At 44.1% G+C, this 14,688-nt stretch overlaps 1 protein-coding gene across 1 annotated transcript in view; it reads left to right on the top strand.

Annotated features, from left to right (window-relative positions):
- c23h16orf89 (chromosome 23 C16orf89 homolog) overlaps positions 1-14,688 on the top strand; it is a 32,728-nt gene that overhangs the window by 16,073 nt on the left and 1,967 nt on the right. The window contains exons 4-7 of the mRNA XM_059653898.1: positions 3,144-3,261; positions 7,087-7,249; positions 10,784-10,885; positions 12,765-12,818. Coding sequence (XP_059509881.1) covers positions 3,144-3,261; positions 7,087-7,249; positions 10,784-10,885; positions 12,765-12,818 — 437 coding nt within the window. The remainder of the gene's footprint in view (positions 1-3,143; positions 3,262-7,086; positions 7,250-10,783; positions 10,886-12,764; positions 12,819-14,688) is intronic.

Genomic DNA, 14,688 nt, shown 5'->3' with positions numbered 1-14,688 from the left:
GTCTGTGTGTGTGTGTGTGTGTGTGTGTGTGTGTGTGTGTGTGTGTATATGTGTGTCTGTGTCTGTGTGTGTGTGTGTGTGTGTGTGTGTCTGCCCCAGGAACCACACCTGCTGTTGCCTCTGCACAGGAACCTTGGAGGAAGTACTGGAGCATGGTCCTGGCTGACAAGCATCGTAGAACCCCTACAGTGTGGAAGCAGGCCATTCGGCTCATCCAGTCCATGCCACCACTCTGAAGAGCATCTCACCCAGACCCAGGGAGGTAACCAGAGCACCTGGAGGAAACCCACGCAGACACAGGGAAAATGTGCAAACTCCACACACAGACAGTCATTCGAGGCAGCAGTGCAAATCACTGAGCCACTGTGCTACCCCATGTTCAGAAAGCAAAATAACAGGGTTTTTTTTGAGATAACAAAGTGTGGAGCTGGATGAACACAGCAGGCCAAGCAGCATCTTAGGAGCACAAGAGCTGACGTTTCGGGCCTAGACCCTTCATCAGACAAGGGGAATGGGGAGAGGATTATGAAATAAATAGGGTGAGGGGGGAGGTGAACCGAAGATGGATAGAGGAGAAGGTAGGTGGAGAGGAGACAGACAAGTTAAAGGGGCGGGGATGGAGCCTGCAGAGGCGAGTATAGGTGGGGAGGTGGGGAGGGGATGGGTCAGTCCGGGGAGGATGGACCGGTCAAGGGGGTGGGATGAGGTTAGTAGGTAGGAAATGGAGGTGCGGCTTGAGGTGGGAGGTGGGGGTAGGTGAGAGGAAGAACAGGTTAAGGAGGCAGGGACGAGCTGGGCTGGTTTTGGGATGCAGTGCGGGGAGGGGAGATTTTGAAGCTTGTGAAGTCCACATTGATACCATTGGGCTGCAGGGTTCCCAAGCGGAATATAAGTTGCTGTTCCTGCAACCTTCGGGTGGCATCATTGTGGCACTGCAGGAGGCCCATGATGGACATGTCGTCTGAGGAATGGAAGGGGGAGTTGAAATGGCTCGCGACTGGGAGGTGCAGTTGTTTATTGCGAACCGAGCGGAGGTGTTCTGCAAGGCGGTCCCCGAGCCTCCGCTTGGTTTCCCCAATGTACAGGAATCCACACTGGGTACAGCAGATGCAGTATACCACTTTGGCAGATGTGCAGGTGAACATCTGCTTGATGTGGAAAGTCATCTTGGGGCCTTGGATGTGGGTGAAGGAGGAGGTGTGGGGGCAAGTGTAGCACTTCCTGCGGTTGCAGGGGAAGGTGCCGGGTGTGGTGGGGCTGGAGGGGAGTGTGGAGTGGATAAGGGAGTCTCGGAGAGAGTGGTCTCTCCGGAAAGCAGAAAAGGGTGGGGATGGAAAAATGTCTTTAGTGGTGGGGTCGGATTGTAGATGGTGGAAGTGTCGGAGGATGATGTGTTGGATCCGGAGGTTGATGGGGTGGTATGTGAGGATGAGGGAGATTCTCTTTTGGCGGTTATTGTGGGGACGGGGTGTGAGGGATGCGTTGCAGGAAATGTGGGAGACATGGTTGAGTGCGTTCTCGACCACTGCGGGGGTGGGGTGGGGGGGAGGTGTGGACGTTGCGGTCCTTGAAGAACGAGGATATCCGGGATGTAAGGGAGTAGAATACCTCATCCTGGGAGCAGATGCGGTGAGACGAAGGAAATGGGAATAGGGGATGGAGGAGCTGTGGGAGTCGGTGGGCTTGAAGTGGATATCGGTTTCTAGGTGGTTGCCTGAGAGGGAGACAGAAAGGTCCAGGAAGGTGAGGGATGTGTTGGAGATGGCCCAGGTGAACTTGAGGTTGGGGTGGAAGGTGTTGGTGAAGTGGATGAACTGTTCGAGCTCCTCTTGGGAACACGAGGCGGTGCCGATACAGTCATCAATGTAATGGAGGAAGAGGTGGTGTTTAGTGCCAGTGTAGGTGGGACTGTTCCACGTAACCTACAAAAAGGCAGGCATAGCTTGGCCCCATGTGGGTACCCATGGCTACCCCCTTTGTCTGTAGGAAGTGGGAGGAATCGAAAGAGAAGTTGTTGAGGCTGAGGACGAGTTTGGCTAGGCGGATGAGAGTGTCGGTGGAGGGGGACTGGTCGGGCCTGCGGGACAGGAAGAAGCGGAGGGCCTTGAGGCCATCTGCATGCGGAATACAGGTGTACAGGGACTGGACGTCCATGGTGAATATGAGGTGTTGGGGGCCAGGGAATTGGAAGTCGTGGAGGAGGTGGAGGGCGTGGGTGGTGTCACGGACGTAGGTAGGGAGTTCCTGGACCAAGGGGGAGAAAGTGGAGTCCAGATAGGTGGAGATAAGTTTGGTGGGGCAGGAGCAGGTGGAGTCAATGGGTCGACCAGGGCAGGCGGGTTTGTGGATTTTGGGAAGGAGATAGAAGCAGGCGGTGCGGGGTTGGGGAACAATGAGGTTGGAGGCTGTGGGTGGGAGGTCACCTGAGGTGATGAGTTTGTGGATGGTTTGGGAGATGATGGTTTGGTGCTCGGGTGTGGGGTCATGATCCAGGGGGCGGTAGGAGGAGGTGTCGGAGAGTTGGTGTCTGGCCTCCGCAGTGTAGAGATCAGTGCACCATACTACAACTGCGCATGTCCCTTTAACTTGTCTGTCTCCTCTCCACCTATCTTCTCCTCTATCCATCTTTGATCCACCTCCCCCTCTCTCCCTATTTATTTCGGAATCCTCTCCCCATCCCTCTTTTCTGATGAAGGGTCTAGGCCCGAAACGTCAGCTTTTGTGCTCCTGAGATGCTGCTTGGCCTGCTGTGTTCATCCAGCTCCACACTTTGTCACTTCGGATTCTCCAGCATCTGCAGTTCCCATTATCACTGATTTTTTTTTGCTTGTTTTATTCATTTTATGGGATGCGGGTATTGCAGGCTATGCAGTTGGGTGTTGACAATCAACAACATTGCTTTAGGTTTGGAGTCACATGTAGCCCAGACCAGATGACGATGGCTGATTCTCTCCACAAATAGACATGAGTGAATCAAGCGAGTTCTTACAGCAATTGACAGTGGCTACGTGATGATCATTAAAACAGCTTTTTATTCCAAGCTATTGATTTGCAATGTAATTTTATGTGAGTTTGTAACACTTTCAAAAATCCACTGAAAATAGTTTTATAAATGTTATTTGTTTTCATTCTTTTACCCGAAGGGAGAATAATGGAACCTCTTGCCTGGAATCCGATTTGTGTAAGCGAATGATGACGACTTTAAATTGTCAAGGTTACTCTCTATCGCACCAACTGCTGTATTTCATTATTGTGGAGCGCGTAAGAAAATTATTCATTGATTAAAAGCTTTGATTTAAAACTCTCTTCTTTTCACTTTGAATGTATTGTTGGCATTGCCCAGTGCAATTCACTGGTACATCTGAAGACATTTGAAGAAAATCAGGTCTTCCAATCCTGAGCCAAAAGAATGAGACTCTAGTCCTTTTCAGAAATTAATCAGCATTAAAACATGATTTTCCCTTTTCCCCAAGTTAGGCATGCTAGATGTCCATTAACTCTGCCTGTACATCAAAAAGCTCACCTTATCTCTCTCCAATCAGCTCCTTACGATCTGATCAGAAAGCTTTGGTGAGCCTCCTGGCCTATGGCAGGCCTTGACAGTGGCTCATAAGGCCATAAATGTTCACAACATGGAAACAGGCCCAAGCTCCCTGGATCACTCTGCTTCCTCAAGGTTGAGGCCAACACCTCTGGGGATCCAATGACGAGAAGATAGCTCTATCTCTTTTGCTTCTCTTGAGGTGGGTGTCACAAGGAGAGAGCGTTCGGGGGAGATCAGAGGCAAGGCCGTCAGGGTGGCTTGCAGAGAATACCCCCTTTTCCCCTTATCTCTGGCTCTGATTGGGGCAAACCAGGGCTTCGCCCAAACCTGGCCCTCGTTAAGAAACCATCCAGTTTTCTTTTCTGTTGGGAAAAGCTGGCAGTCTGGCAGTTGATATGTGGAGGCCCTTAAGTAGTGATTAATTAATTACTTAAGGGCCTTAATCATTGGCAAGTTGAAACAGTGGACCTTCTCGTGTCGCACATATTTGGTGGAGGGAAGTGCGTATCTTTCTAGAGCCGATTACTTCCCCCTTCTTGCCGTCCCTCTGTGACAGGAAGACTGCACCCTTTGTCTTTCACATACATCACGACTGAGCATCTGGATCATCCTTCATTCAGCAGAGAAAGGACAACTGCGGCACATGAGTTGCCCAAAGCAGAAATCATTCAGCTTTACTTAGCAAGTAAAACCCACTAGTGTTCAGTGGTTCATTGACATCACTTGAAGCCAATATCTATGATTTTGTTCTCAATTCCAGCCTCTCAATAATCATTGCTCATCAAAATCCAAACTGTACCCATAGATCTTTGACATTTATTGTACAAAATGGGCCAGATTTTGGAAAAATAATAGGTCATGACTTGCTGTGAAAATAGTGGTGAGTTTTATGGCACTCACCTCCATTAATAAAATTCAGTGTCTTCCGAGGTAGAACGGGATGTCTTGAAATGTCAGTATCTAAAAATTGTTGACTAAACTGTCTCACTATTAGCTGTGCAAAAGCAGGTGAACATTCACAGGCAGTGTACAATAAATGCTGCTGGGCTGGTATATTTCTATGGTGATCAATTAAGTTCACCCCTGAATGTTTAATGCTATTCTTTGCAGTCAAAGCAACCTTAATCATACAAAAACTGAAAGAACTGCAGATGCTGTAAACCAGGAGCAAAAACGAGGTTTCTAGAAAAGCTCAGCCGGTTTGGCAGCATCTATGAAGGAAAAAACAGAGTTAACATTTCGGACCTGAAATGTTAACTCTGTTTTTTTACCTTCACAGATGCTGTCAGACCGGCTGAGCTTCTCTAGCAACTTTGTTTCGGTTTTTTATAATGATATACTAGCTGCTCGTCAGTCCCTTTGCAGTATGACCAATTAGCTACACTTACTGTTTCATTCTTTCACGTGTTAATTGTTGTTGGAGATTCTAAAAATCGCACTAAACATTTTCTTTCCTTTGTATTTTTCTCTCTTAACCCAATATTCTTCTTGTGTCCTTTTATTCACTTTCTTTTACCTGATTTGACTCCAACTCAACTCCTTCATTTCTGCACCAATCCTTTCATTGTTCACTAAGATGGATGTGGGCACCGTACAACATCTAAAAGACACTTGGAGAAGTACATGTAGAGGAAGGGTTAGGAGGTATATGGGCCAGGAGCAGGCATGTCAGACTAGTTTTGTTTGGGATTGTGTTCAGCATGGACTGGTTGGACTGAAGGGTCTGTTTCTGTGCTGTTTGATTCAATGACTCTATGATCTTGTTGAATGTACGCTGTCAATGTCAGTGTCCATTTCCAGCAAAGTTGGCCTCAAAAATGTTTTAAGCTGATCGGTTTCATAAAAGGGAACAAGAGAAATTGTCAACATGTGTTTTGAAAGGGAAATCACTTTTGATTAATTTCTTTGAGAAAAGTGCTGGAGAAACCCAGTAGGTATGGTGGCATCTATGGAGAGAGAGAGACAGAATCAATATTTTGAGTCCGAGATAATTTCTCTTCTGGAAGAGTTGTATTGGACTTTGGAAGGTTAACTCTATTCTTCTTTCCACAGATGTGACTGGAACTGCTGAGTTTCTCCAGCACTTAGAGTTGTAGAATTTCTACAGTATGGAAACAGGCCCTTCGGATCAACAAGTCCACACCACCCCTTACAGCATCCACCCAGACCCATCCCCCCATAACCCACCTAATCTACACATCCCTGAACACCACCGGCAATTTAGCATGGCCAATCCACCTAAGCCTGCGCATCTTTGGACTGTCGGAGGAAACCGGAGCACCTGGAGGAAACCCACGCAGACACGGGGCGAATGTGCAAACTCCGCACAGACAGTTACCCGAGGCTGGAATCAAACCTGGGTCTCTGACACTGTGAGGGAGCAGTGCTAACCAAGGAGCCACCATGCCATCATTGAATCATACAGCATGGAAATAGACCCTTCGGTGCAACCAGTCCATGCTGATGATAATCTCAAACTAAACTAATCCTACCTGCCTGAGCTTAACCTAAATCTCTCCAAACATTTCTTATTCACATACTTATTCAAATGTCTTTTAAATGTTGTAACTGTACCCACATCTATCACTTCCTCTGGAAGTTCATTCCACGCACGAGCTACCCTCTGTGTAAAAAAAGTTGCCCCCATGTCTTTTTTAAATCTTTCTCCTCTCTCCTTAAAGATATGGCCCACAGTCTTCAAATCCCACACCCTAGGGAGAAGACACCCACCATTTGCTTTACCTAAAAACTCATGATTTTATGAACCTCTCTAAGGCCATTCCTCAACCTCCTATGCCCCAGTGAAAAAGTCTCAGCCTCTCCTTGAAACCCAAACACTCCATTCCCAGCAACATCCTGGTAAAGGTTTTTCTGAGCCCTCTCCACCTTAATAATATCATTCGTGCAACAGAACTGGACACAATACTCTAGAAGAGGCTACTCCAACCTCAACATAACATCCCAACTCTTGTAGTCAAAAATCTGAGCAATGAAGGGAAACATGGTAAACACCTTCTTGACCACCATGTCTGCTCTTATTTCAGTTTCTAACATCTGTACTATTTGTCTTTATTAGGGGAAACCTGTAGACTTGATGTACTTGAGTTTCTGAAAGGCATTTGACCAATTCCCACATTAAGGGTGACTGTACAAAACCAGAGCACATGGTGTAACATATTTGCATGAAAGAAGGTTGATGAGCTAACAGGAAATAGAGAGTGGCACAAATGGATAATTTTCAGGTTGGCAAAATGTAAGCAGTGGGTCCCACAGAGATTGGTGTTGGGACCTCAACTGTTTACAACCTCTGTCAATGATTTGGTTTCAGGGACTGATCATATGATTGTAAACTTGCTGATGGCTCAAAGATAAGGAATCGTGGACAAACATAAATGTAACATAATACGGTGCTAATAATTGGTAATTATTTTGTTGAAAAATATCAAGGTTTAATTGAGGCAAATCAAAGTTTATGGGCATATTAATTTTGATAAGAGTATCTTTACTTGCCAAACGGTTTATTTTTTTCATTGAAATTCCAGAAAAAATGCTCAAATGTAGTAGGAGCACAACACATGGATTCTCAAGCTTCCCTCATTGTTCAGGGCTATGAGAAAATTTTCTGCTCCAATATGCTGCAAAGAAACCTGCAAATTGAAGAGAATGATTATCCATTGGCAGAACAAGATTTATTTCTGGAGTATGGTAAGGTAATTTCCATTCAAAAGCAAACTGCTCTGATGCAAGTGGAAACAGGAAATATTCTCCTGAATAGGACTTAAAAAGAAATTCATTATCTATTGTAATTTGGCTTAAGTTCCTTTAGGAATATGCTTTCTACACCCTCTCCATGGCCCAGAGTCTCACTGCTCATTGCTAAGAGAGCTTATACTAACCTGCATCTGTGTACCAATCACTCTGTCTTTTCATCATCCCTATTCCAACTCAGTGTCAACTCCTGCCAACCCATATCTCCCACCTGCACTCCTTTGCCCCCACCTTTCCTCATGCAAACCCTGAAAAACTCCAGTAGTCATGCTGACATAAAGTTATTTGCCTAAAGACCATGTTACTGTCCGACAAACAAGCTCTCATTAATTTGAAAAACACGAAATGCATTTGAATTCCTTCAACTCAGCTCTTGTAAGAACAACTAATTTTAAGATACTTGACAGCGGTGACTGGTCATTGTTTCTAAGAGTTGTGGTATCTCTCTGAAGATGTCACAAGGCATCTTGAGGGACAAGGGCATCTGACCTTGGTGGAGGCTCCACCAACATGGGGTAGGATGTGGGTTTGGGTGCCCTTCGGAGTGCTAGCCACAATTGTGACAGTGTAGATATGCCAAAAAATAGAGAAGAATGTGCCTAAAGGTATTTTTTAAATTCATTCATGGGATGAGGCTATCGTTGGCCAGGCAGCATTTATTGCCCACTCCTAATTGGCCAGAGGGCAGTTAAGAGTCAACCACGTTGCTGTGGGTCTGGAGTCACATGCAGGCCAGACCAGGTAAGGATGGCAGTTTCCTTCCCTAAAGGACATTAGTGAATCAGATGGGTTTTTCCTGACAATCAACAATGGATTCACAGTCATCATTAGATGCTTAATTCCAGATATTTTATTGAATTCAAATTCCACCATCTCCCATGGCAGCATTCGAACCTGGCTGCCCAGAATGTCGCTATTATTGCCGCTAGGCCATCGGCTTCTGGAAAATGTGTACTAAAACCCATTGTAACAGTCACAGCTGTCAAAGAACTGTCAAAGCTGTGAAATCCAAAGAATAGTCGGTGGGGACATGGGTTCGTAAGAGTTGGCACTAGTTGGCATAGGGTCTAGAAAGGGAGACGGTGGTGACTACAGGGTTATTGGTTGGCATAATGCCTATGAGTGGCCGTGGACAGTGTTGGGTAGCATACAGGGACATGGAGGGTTGAAGGTGCCATGGAATAGTAGTCATTGTGGTAAAGAATGAGGCCATTCAATCCAATCTGCCCGTATTGACTCTCCATTGGGCAATCTCATCAGTCCCATGCTGTATATTTATTTTCATGTTTTACGGGCCCATTCAATTTCACTCCAAAATTATTCATCACCAAAACTTTGTAGGCAGTAAGTTCCAGAGCGTAGAATCCCTACAGTGTGGAAGCCATTGAGTCTACACCAACCCTCTGAAGAGCATCCTACCCAAACTCATACCCCAATGAGTTCCTTTAGGAATATGCTTTCTACACCCTCTCCATGGCCCAGAGTCTCACTGCTCATTGCTAAGAGAGCTTATACTAACCTACATGTGTGTACCAATCACTCTGTCTTTTCATCATCCCTATTCCAACGCAGTGTCAACTCCTGCCAACCCATATCTCCCACCTGCACTCCTTTGCTCTCACCTTTCCTCATGCAAACACTGAAAAACTCCAGTAGTCATGCTGACATAGATCATGTTACTGTCCGAAAACAAGCTGTCATTAATTTGAAAAACACTAAATGCATCCTAACCAAACTCATACCCCAATGTTATCCCTGCATTTCCCACGACTAATCCACCTAGCCTTGCACATCCCTGGATGCTGTGGGAAATTTTCCATGGTCAATCCACCTAACCTGCACATCTTTGGATTGTGAGAGGAAACCAGAGCACATGGAGGAAACCCAAGCAGACACAGGGATAAATGTGCAAATTCCACATCGACACAATCACTCAAGGGTGGAATCAAACCCAAACCCCCTGGCGCTGTGAGGTAATACTGCTAACCACTGAGTGACTGTGCCAGCCCTTACATCATATAAAAAAAATCTCCAACATCCCTTGCCTAAACGTTGCATCTCATAGTCCTGGATCTGTCAAGACATGGGGAACACCATTTCTCCACCTTAACTAGACCCATCATGATCTTCAACAAACTAAAACAAAAATTCAGCATTTGACAGCATCCATGGAGAAAGGAAGGAAAGTGTTCTTGCCTTAGCCTGGTGCGATTGAGGAAAACCACTTCCTCGCCTAATCAGAAAAGGCTCTTGTGCTTAACAAGATCTAGTTTATTGCATGCTATTCCCCCAGTTACAGTTTCTATTGATCTGATAGACGTGGTCACAGAAATTTTCAGCAGGGCTGGATATTAGGTCTCACTCTTTTGAGAGCCTAAACTGTCCTGCCACCAAATTCATATGATTTCATCACCTTGGGTGGCACTGCAGAGTGCTGTTAATCCTCTCAGACCCATAGACAACTGAACTTGCTGCCTATGAGGGTGATGTAAGTGGAGATGCTCAATGATTTCAAAAGGAAATTGGATGGGCACTTGAACAAAAGAAACTTGAGAGAGACGGGGCTAAAGCAGGGCAATGGCAGGACAGTTATCAGTGTTGAACAAGAAAATAAAGACCCAATTTCTAATTTCAAACAATCTTTCAATGACTGATGGATTAGGAACCATAGCTTTTGAGGGGTGGTGCGTGAAATTTATGATGGATGGAATGTTGGAAGATGATCCACAGTTCCCTGTTCCCTAGTCATTGGCATTCTTACAGAGTCATACAGCACGAAAACAAACCCTTCAGACCGACCAGCCCATGCTGACCAGAATCCCAAACTAAACTCGTCCCACCTGCCAGCACTTGGTCCATTTGCTCCAAATATTTCTTACTCACGTACTTATCTGATTGTCTTTTACATGTTGTAACTGTACCTCCACCTATCACTTCCTCTGTAAGTTCATTCCACACACGAACCACCCTGTAAAAACACATGCCCCCATATCTTTTTAAAATCTTTCTCCTCTCCTGTTAAAAATATGCCCCCATTCTTGAAATCCCCCACTCTAGGGAAAAGACACCTGTCATTCACCTTATCTATACCCCTCATGATTGTAGAAACCTCTAGAAGTCATCCCTCAACCTCCTACACTTCTGTGAGAGAAGTCCCAGCCTCTCCTTATAACTCAAACCTTCCATTCCCAGCAACAGTAATAATGAGATAGTAGACATCCAGCAAATCCCGAGGAGGTGGGGGACTTTCATGTACGGCTGCTGATAGGAGACATCACTCTGGTGGCATTTTACGAGAGGTGGTTATCAGGTCTCATTGTGGGCTGCTCTTTTCGTTGTTGTCAGGTGGGCCTAGAGACTGCCTGAGATTAGCCTAAAGCAGGTGGAGAAGTACATTGAAAATGCAAAGTCGCGTTATTGTCTTTAGCTGCCTGAATGCCCAGTTAATAATTAAATGTCTTACATTTGCAGTGATGCTTTGTGGGCAGGCTGGATTTTCGGAGTTTTTCCAGGCCCAGTGGCTTGACCACATCCTGGCATGGCAACAACCAGGTGGCTGCTTTGGGGAATCTGGTGAGTGATTCATTTTAAATGAGAAATATTACTTAATACCCTTTGCATGCCTGAAATGTTGATTTAGAAAGATTGTATAGGAATGTATAGAAGTGACTCCTAAACACATTCTGTCCTCCAGGTCTAAATACTGGAAGTTTAAGAAGTCCACTGGATTCTCCATTACTCTCTACCTCAATTGAACTTTCACTAGTGAATATATATACATTGTGATTTGTATAATTCCATACTTACCTTTTCAGTAGAGCCCTGGCCAATTGCTCATCTTGAAGCTTAATGCAGAAGTTGAAAGGTATCTTGTAGTGCAATAACTAACCTGATCAGGTTGTTACTCACTGTGTATTGCGTGGACTTGTAAACGGGCCAAAGGATATCACTTTCAGATCTGTAAGTAACCTGGTATACCTCGAATTATTCCAAAAAGGCAAACTATGTCAAAAATTTGAACAGCAGGATAGGAAGGCATTTCGTGCTCTTGTGATGCAAGGCTGATGCAAGTGGTAAGTTCCAATTAATAGGATGTAGCTGTTAGTCTAGAAAGATATTCTGCCTCGCACGCAATTCAACAGTGCCAGTAACGGAGATTATACATTCCCACAATTAGTTGATCAGATCAAATGCTTTCAATGGGCAAAGGGTGTACTGTACTCAACCAGCTCGTGCTTGCAAATCCCAAACAAACCCTCCACTCTGAGATTGGACAATATGTGGTGAACATTCCTAAATGTGTCAGTAGCGATATTAACAATCAATCAGTTCAAGTTAATCAGTTGATCTCACCTTGGTGGAGATGAGACTGTAAATTGCTGAGATGGTTTACAGGTTAGTCAGGGCGCTAGGGAGGGAATACTGCTTTGCCTGGTGCACCTGAATTTCCATTCAACAGATCTCAACTCCATTCAGTTTGAGGTGTTACAAACCCAACTGGTCAGTGTTGAAGACAATGCAAAGAAAAATAACCTGATATTAAACCGACATTGAGTTGGGTGTGAGTTAAGCAACAAGGAATTAGCCAAGAGAAGGTTTAAATGGCACTTATGGAGGGGTTTGAGGGGCTAAATTGCTTCTTCTGTAACATAACAATACTTGGGACATTGACAATTTCCCACCTTTAATTTCCAAATGTAACTTTTGCAATTTGACCAATCTCCACCCAAACTCAAAGCCATCCTGTTTTAAATATGTTTCGTTTCCTCTGTTAAAATGCTGTTCATGGGTCATTTCTTCCAGCCCTGTGGAAGAGTGTAAGGTCTAAAATGTTAGTGTTCTCCACAGTTACTGGCAGACCTGCTGAGTATTTGCAGCATTTCTATCTGTATTTGGATTTCTGGCAATTTGGATTGTCTTATTTCACACGGTCTGGAACGGTTCCAATATCGTGAAACTTCAGGTCAGCCTGTGAATGGGCCTGATTTTGCTTTTTTCAGATGTTGATAGTGACTTCCTGAGGTTGGTCTAGGTGTAAAACAATTCACACACTGCTTTAAGAGAATGTCCTCCTCTTGTCCCTTTAAGATACAGATGCTGTGGGATTTTGCCAATAATTGTCCTCATTGAAAAGAGGGAGAAAGAAAGAGAGACCTTATTTGGTGACTCCCAAAGGAAACTGACTCATTAAAAAAGGAAAATAAAGTAGGCTTGAATCATCATTTTCTTCTAGAGTAACAAGGGCTAATTCTCACTGAGATTTCCCTTCAAAAATTGTCAGCTACATCACAGGTACCAACATATGCATTTTAAAAATTAACATACCTTTTAAAAGTAAGTTAACAATACATTCAACAGTAAGGGCCGTGCCTCAATTTTCCTGTTTTGTAATATCTTAAGGGTTTTTACATTGTAATTCATTTGCAATTAATTCAATTTGCATTTTCACCAGGGCAAAAATACACAAAACACAAGCGAGTGAAGAGAAGATCAAACAATTTGGAAGGTAAAATATTAATTTTGAAAAAGTATTTCTTGTTGTTCCTGTTAATGAGGTATTGGATTACAAAACTGACAGAACTGTGACTAAATGGTGAACATTAATGTTTGATGATAAATAGTTATAGAATCATTGAGCTATACAGCATGGAAACAGACCCTTTGGTGCAATTTGTTCATGTTGACCAGATATTCTAAATTAATCCAGTCTCATTTGCCAGCATTTGGCCCATATCCCTCTAAACCCTTCCTATTCATGTACCTGTCCAGATGTCTTTTAAATATTGTAATTGTACACCACTTCCTCTGGCAGCTCATTCCATACATGCACCACCCTCTGTGTGAAAACGTTGTCCATTAGGTCCCTTTTAAATCTTTCCCCTCTCACCTTAAACCTATGCCCTCTAATTTTGGATACTACCACCCCAGGGAAAAGATTTTGGATAGCCACCTTATTCACACTGTTCATGATGTTATAAACCTCTGAAAGGTCACCTTTCAGCCTCTGATGCTCCAAGCAAAATAGCCCCAGTCTATTCAACCTCTCCCTGTAGCTCAAACTCTCCAACCCTGGCAACGTCCTTGTCAATCTTTTCTGAACCCTTATAAGTTTCACAACATTGTTCCTATAGTAGGGAGACTAGAATTGTGCACAGTATTCCAAAAGTGGCCTAACCAATGTCCTGTACAGTTACAACATGACCTCCCAACTCCTATCCTCAATCCAATAAAGGCAAGCATACTAAACTCCTTCCTCTCCCGGGACTCCAACTTCAAGGAACTATGGACCTGCACTCTCAATTTAATCTCCAGATAACAAGGTGTAGAGCTGGATGAACACAGCAGGCCAAGCAGCATCAGAGGAGCAGGAAAGCTGACATTTCGGGTCTAGGCCCGAAACGTCAGCTTTCCTGCTCCTCTGACGCTGCCTGGCCTGCTGTTTTCATCCAGCTCTACACTTTATTACCTCAGATTTTCTAGCATCTGCAGTTCCTACTATCTCTCAATTTAATTCATTGTTCTGGTATTTATCAATGCCTTATGATAAAATAAGCGACAGAAAATGATCCATCCAAATGTTGTTTGCTCAACTCTCTCTGCTATTTTCTCAGATCTATAATGTCATCTCCTGCAAACCTGGTTTGTTTTAACATCTTTTCGTGGAGGTGCCATTCTGCAACTTGGAGTAGATGTTGTATAGCATATATTTATTTTATAACTTTATAATCTGCTCATGAAAAGTATGCCGTTGTTGATGTCAATCCTGTATATCACTTTCTCCTTGGCCCCTCTTTGGCCAGTTCAACTATTTTCTGACAATCTGCTCTATTCCAATTTTTATCCCCTGTTTTGTGTTCATTTGTTTTGATTACGGGCTATTTTCAATGGAGCTAACGGAGGAGGTCTGTTTGAAGTAAATAAGATGATGACGAATGTTGTTAAGGTAGGGGATGGGTGTTCCCACAAAATGATGGAACAAGGACAAAGGGACTTTGATTTTAAGGTTTTTGTTAGTGTGCCATCAGGAGTGAACTTCCTGAGGAAATGGTAGATGCGGGTACAGTTACAACATTTAAAACACACTTAGATAAGTACATGAATAGGAAAGGTTTTGAAGGTATACGGGCCAGGAGCAGGCAGGGGGGACTAGTTTAGTTTGGGATCACGTTCAGCATGGATTGATTGAATTGAAGGGTCTGTCTCCGTGCCAAATGATTCTGACTCTATGTAAAACAGGAACTTTTTTATACATGGAGTGAAAGTGACCTGGAACACACTACCGAATGAGATGGTGAAAGTAGAGGCGATGAATGATTTTGAAATTAAATTGGATGGAAAATCAAGCAAATTAAACTTTCAGGATAATCAGGGCTGAG

The sequence above is a fragment of the Stegostoma tigrinum genome, chromosome 23 (genome assembly GCF_030684315.1).
Source record: "Stegostoma tigrinum isolate sSteTig4 chromosome 23, sSteTig4.hap1, whole genome shotgun sequence".
Classification (NCBI taxonomy): Eukaryota; Metazoa; Chordata; class Chondrichthyes; order Orectolobiformes; family Stegostomatidae; genus Stegostoma; species Stegostoma tigrinum.
Note: the sequence above shows the minus strand (reverse complement) of the source record. Positions and strands in the feature narration are given on the sequence as shown.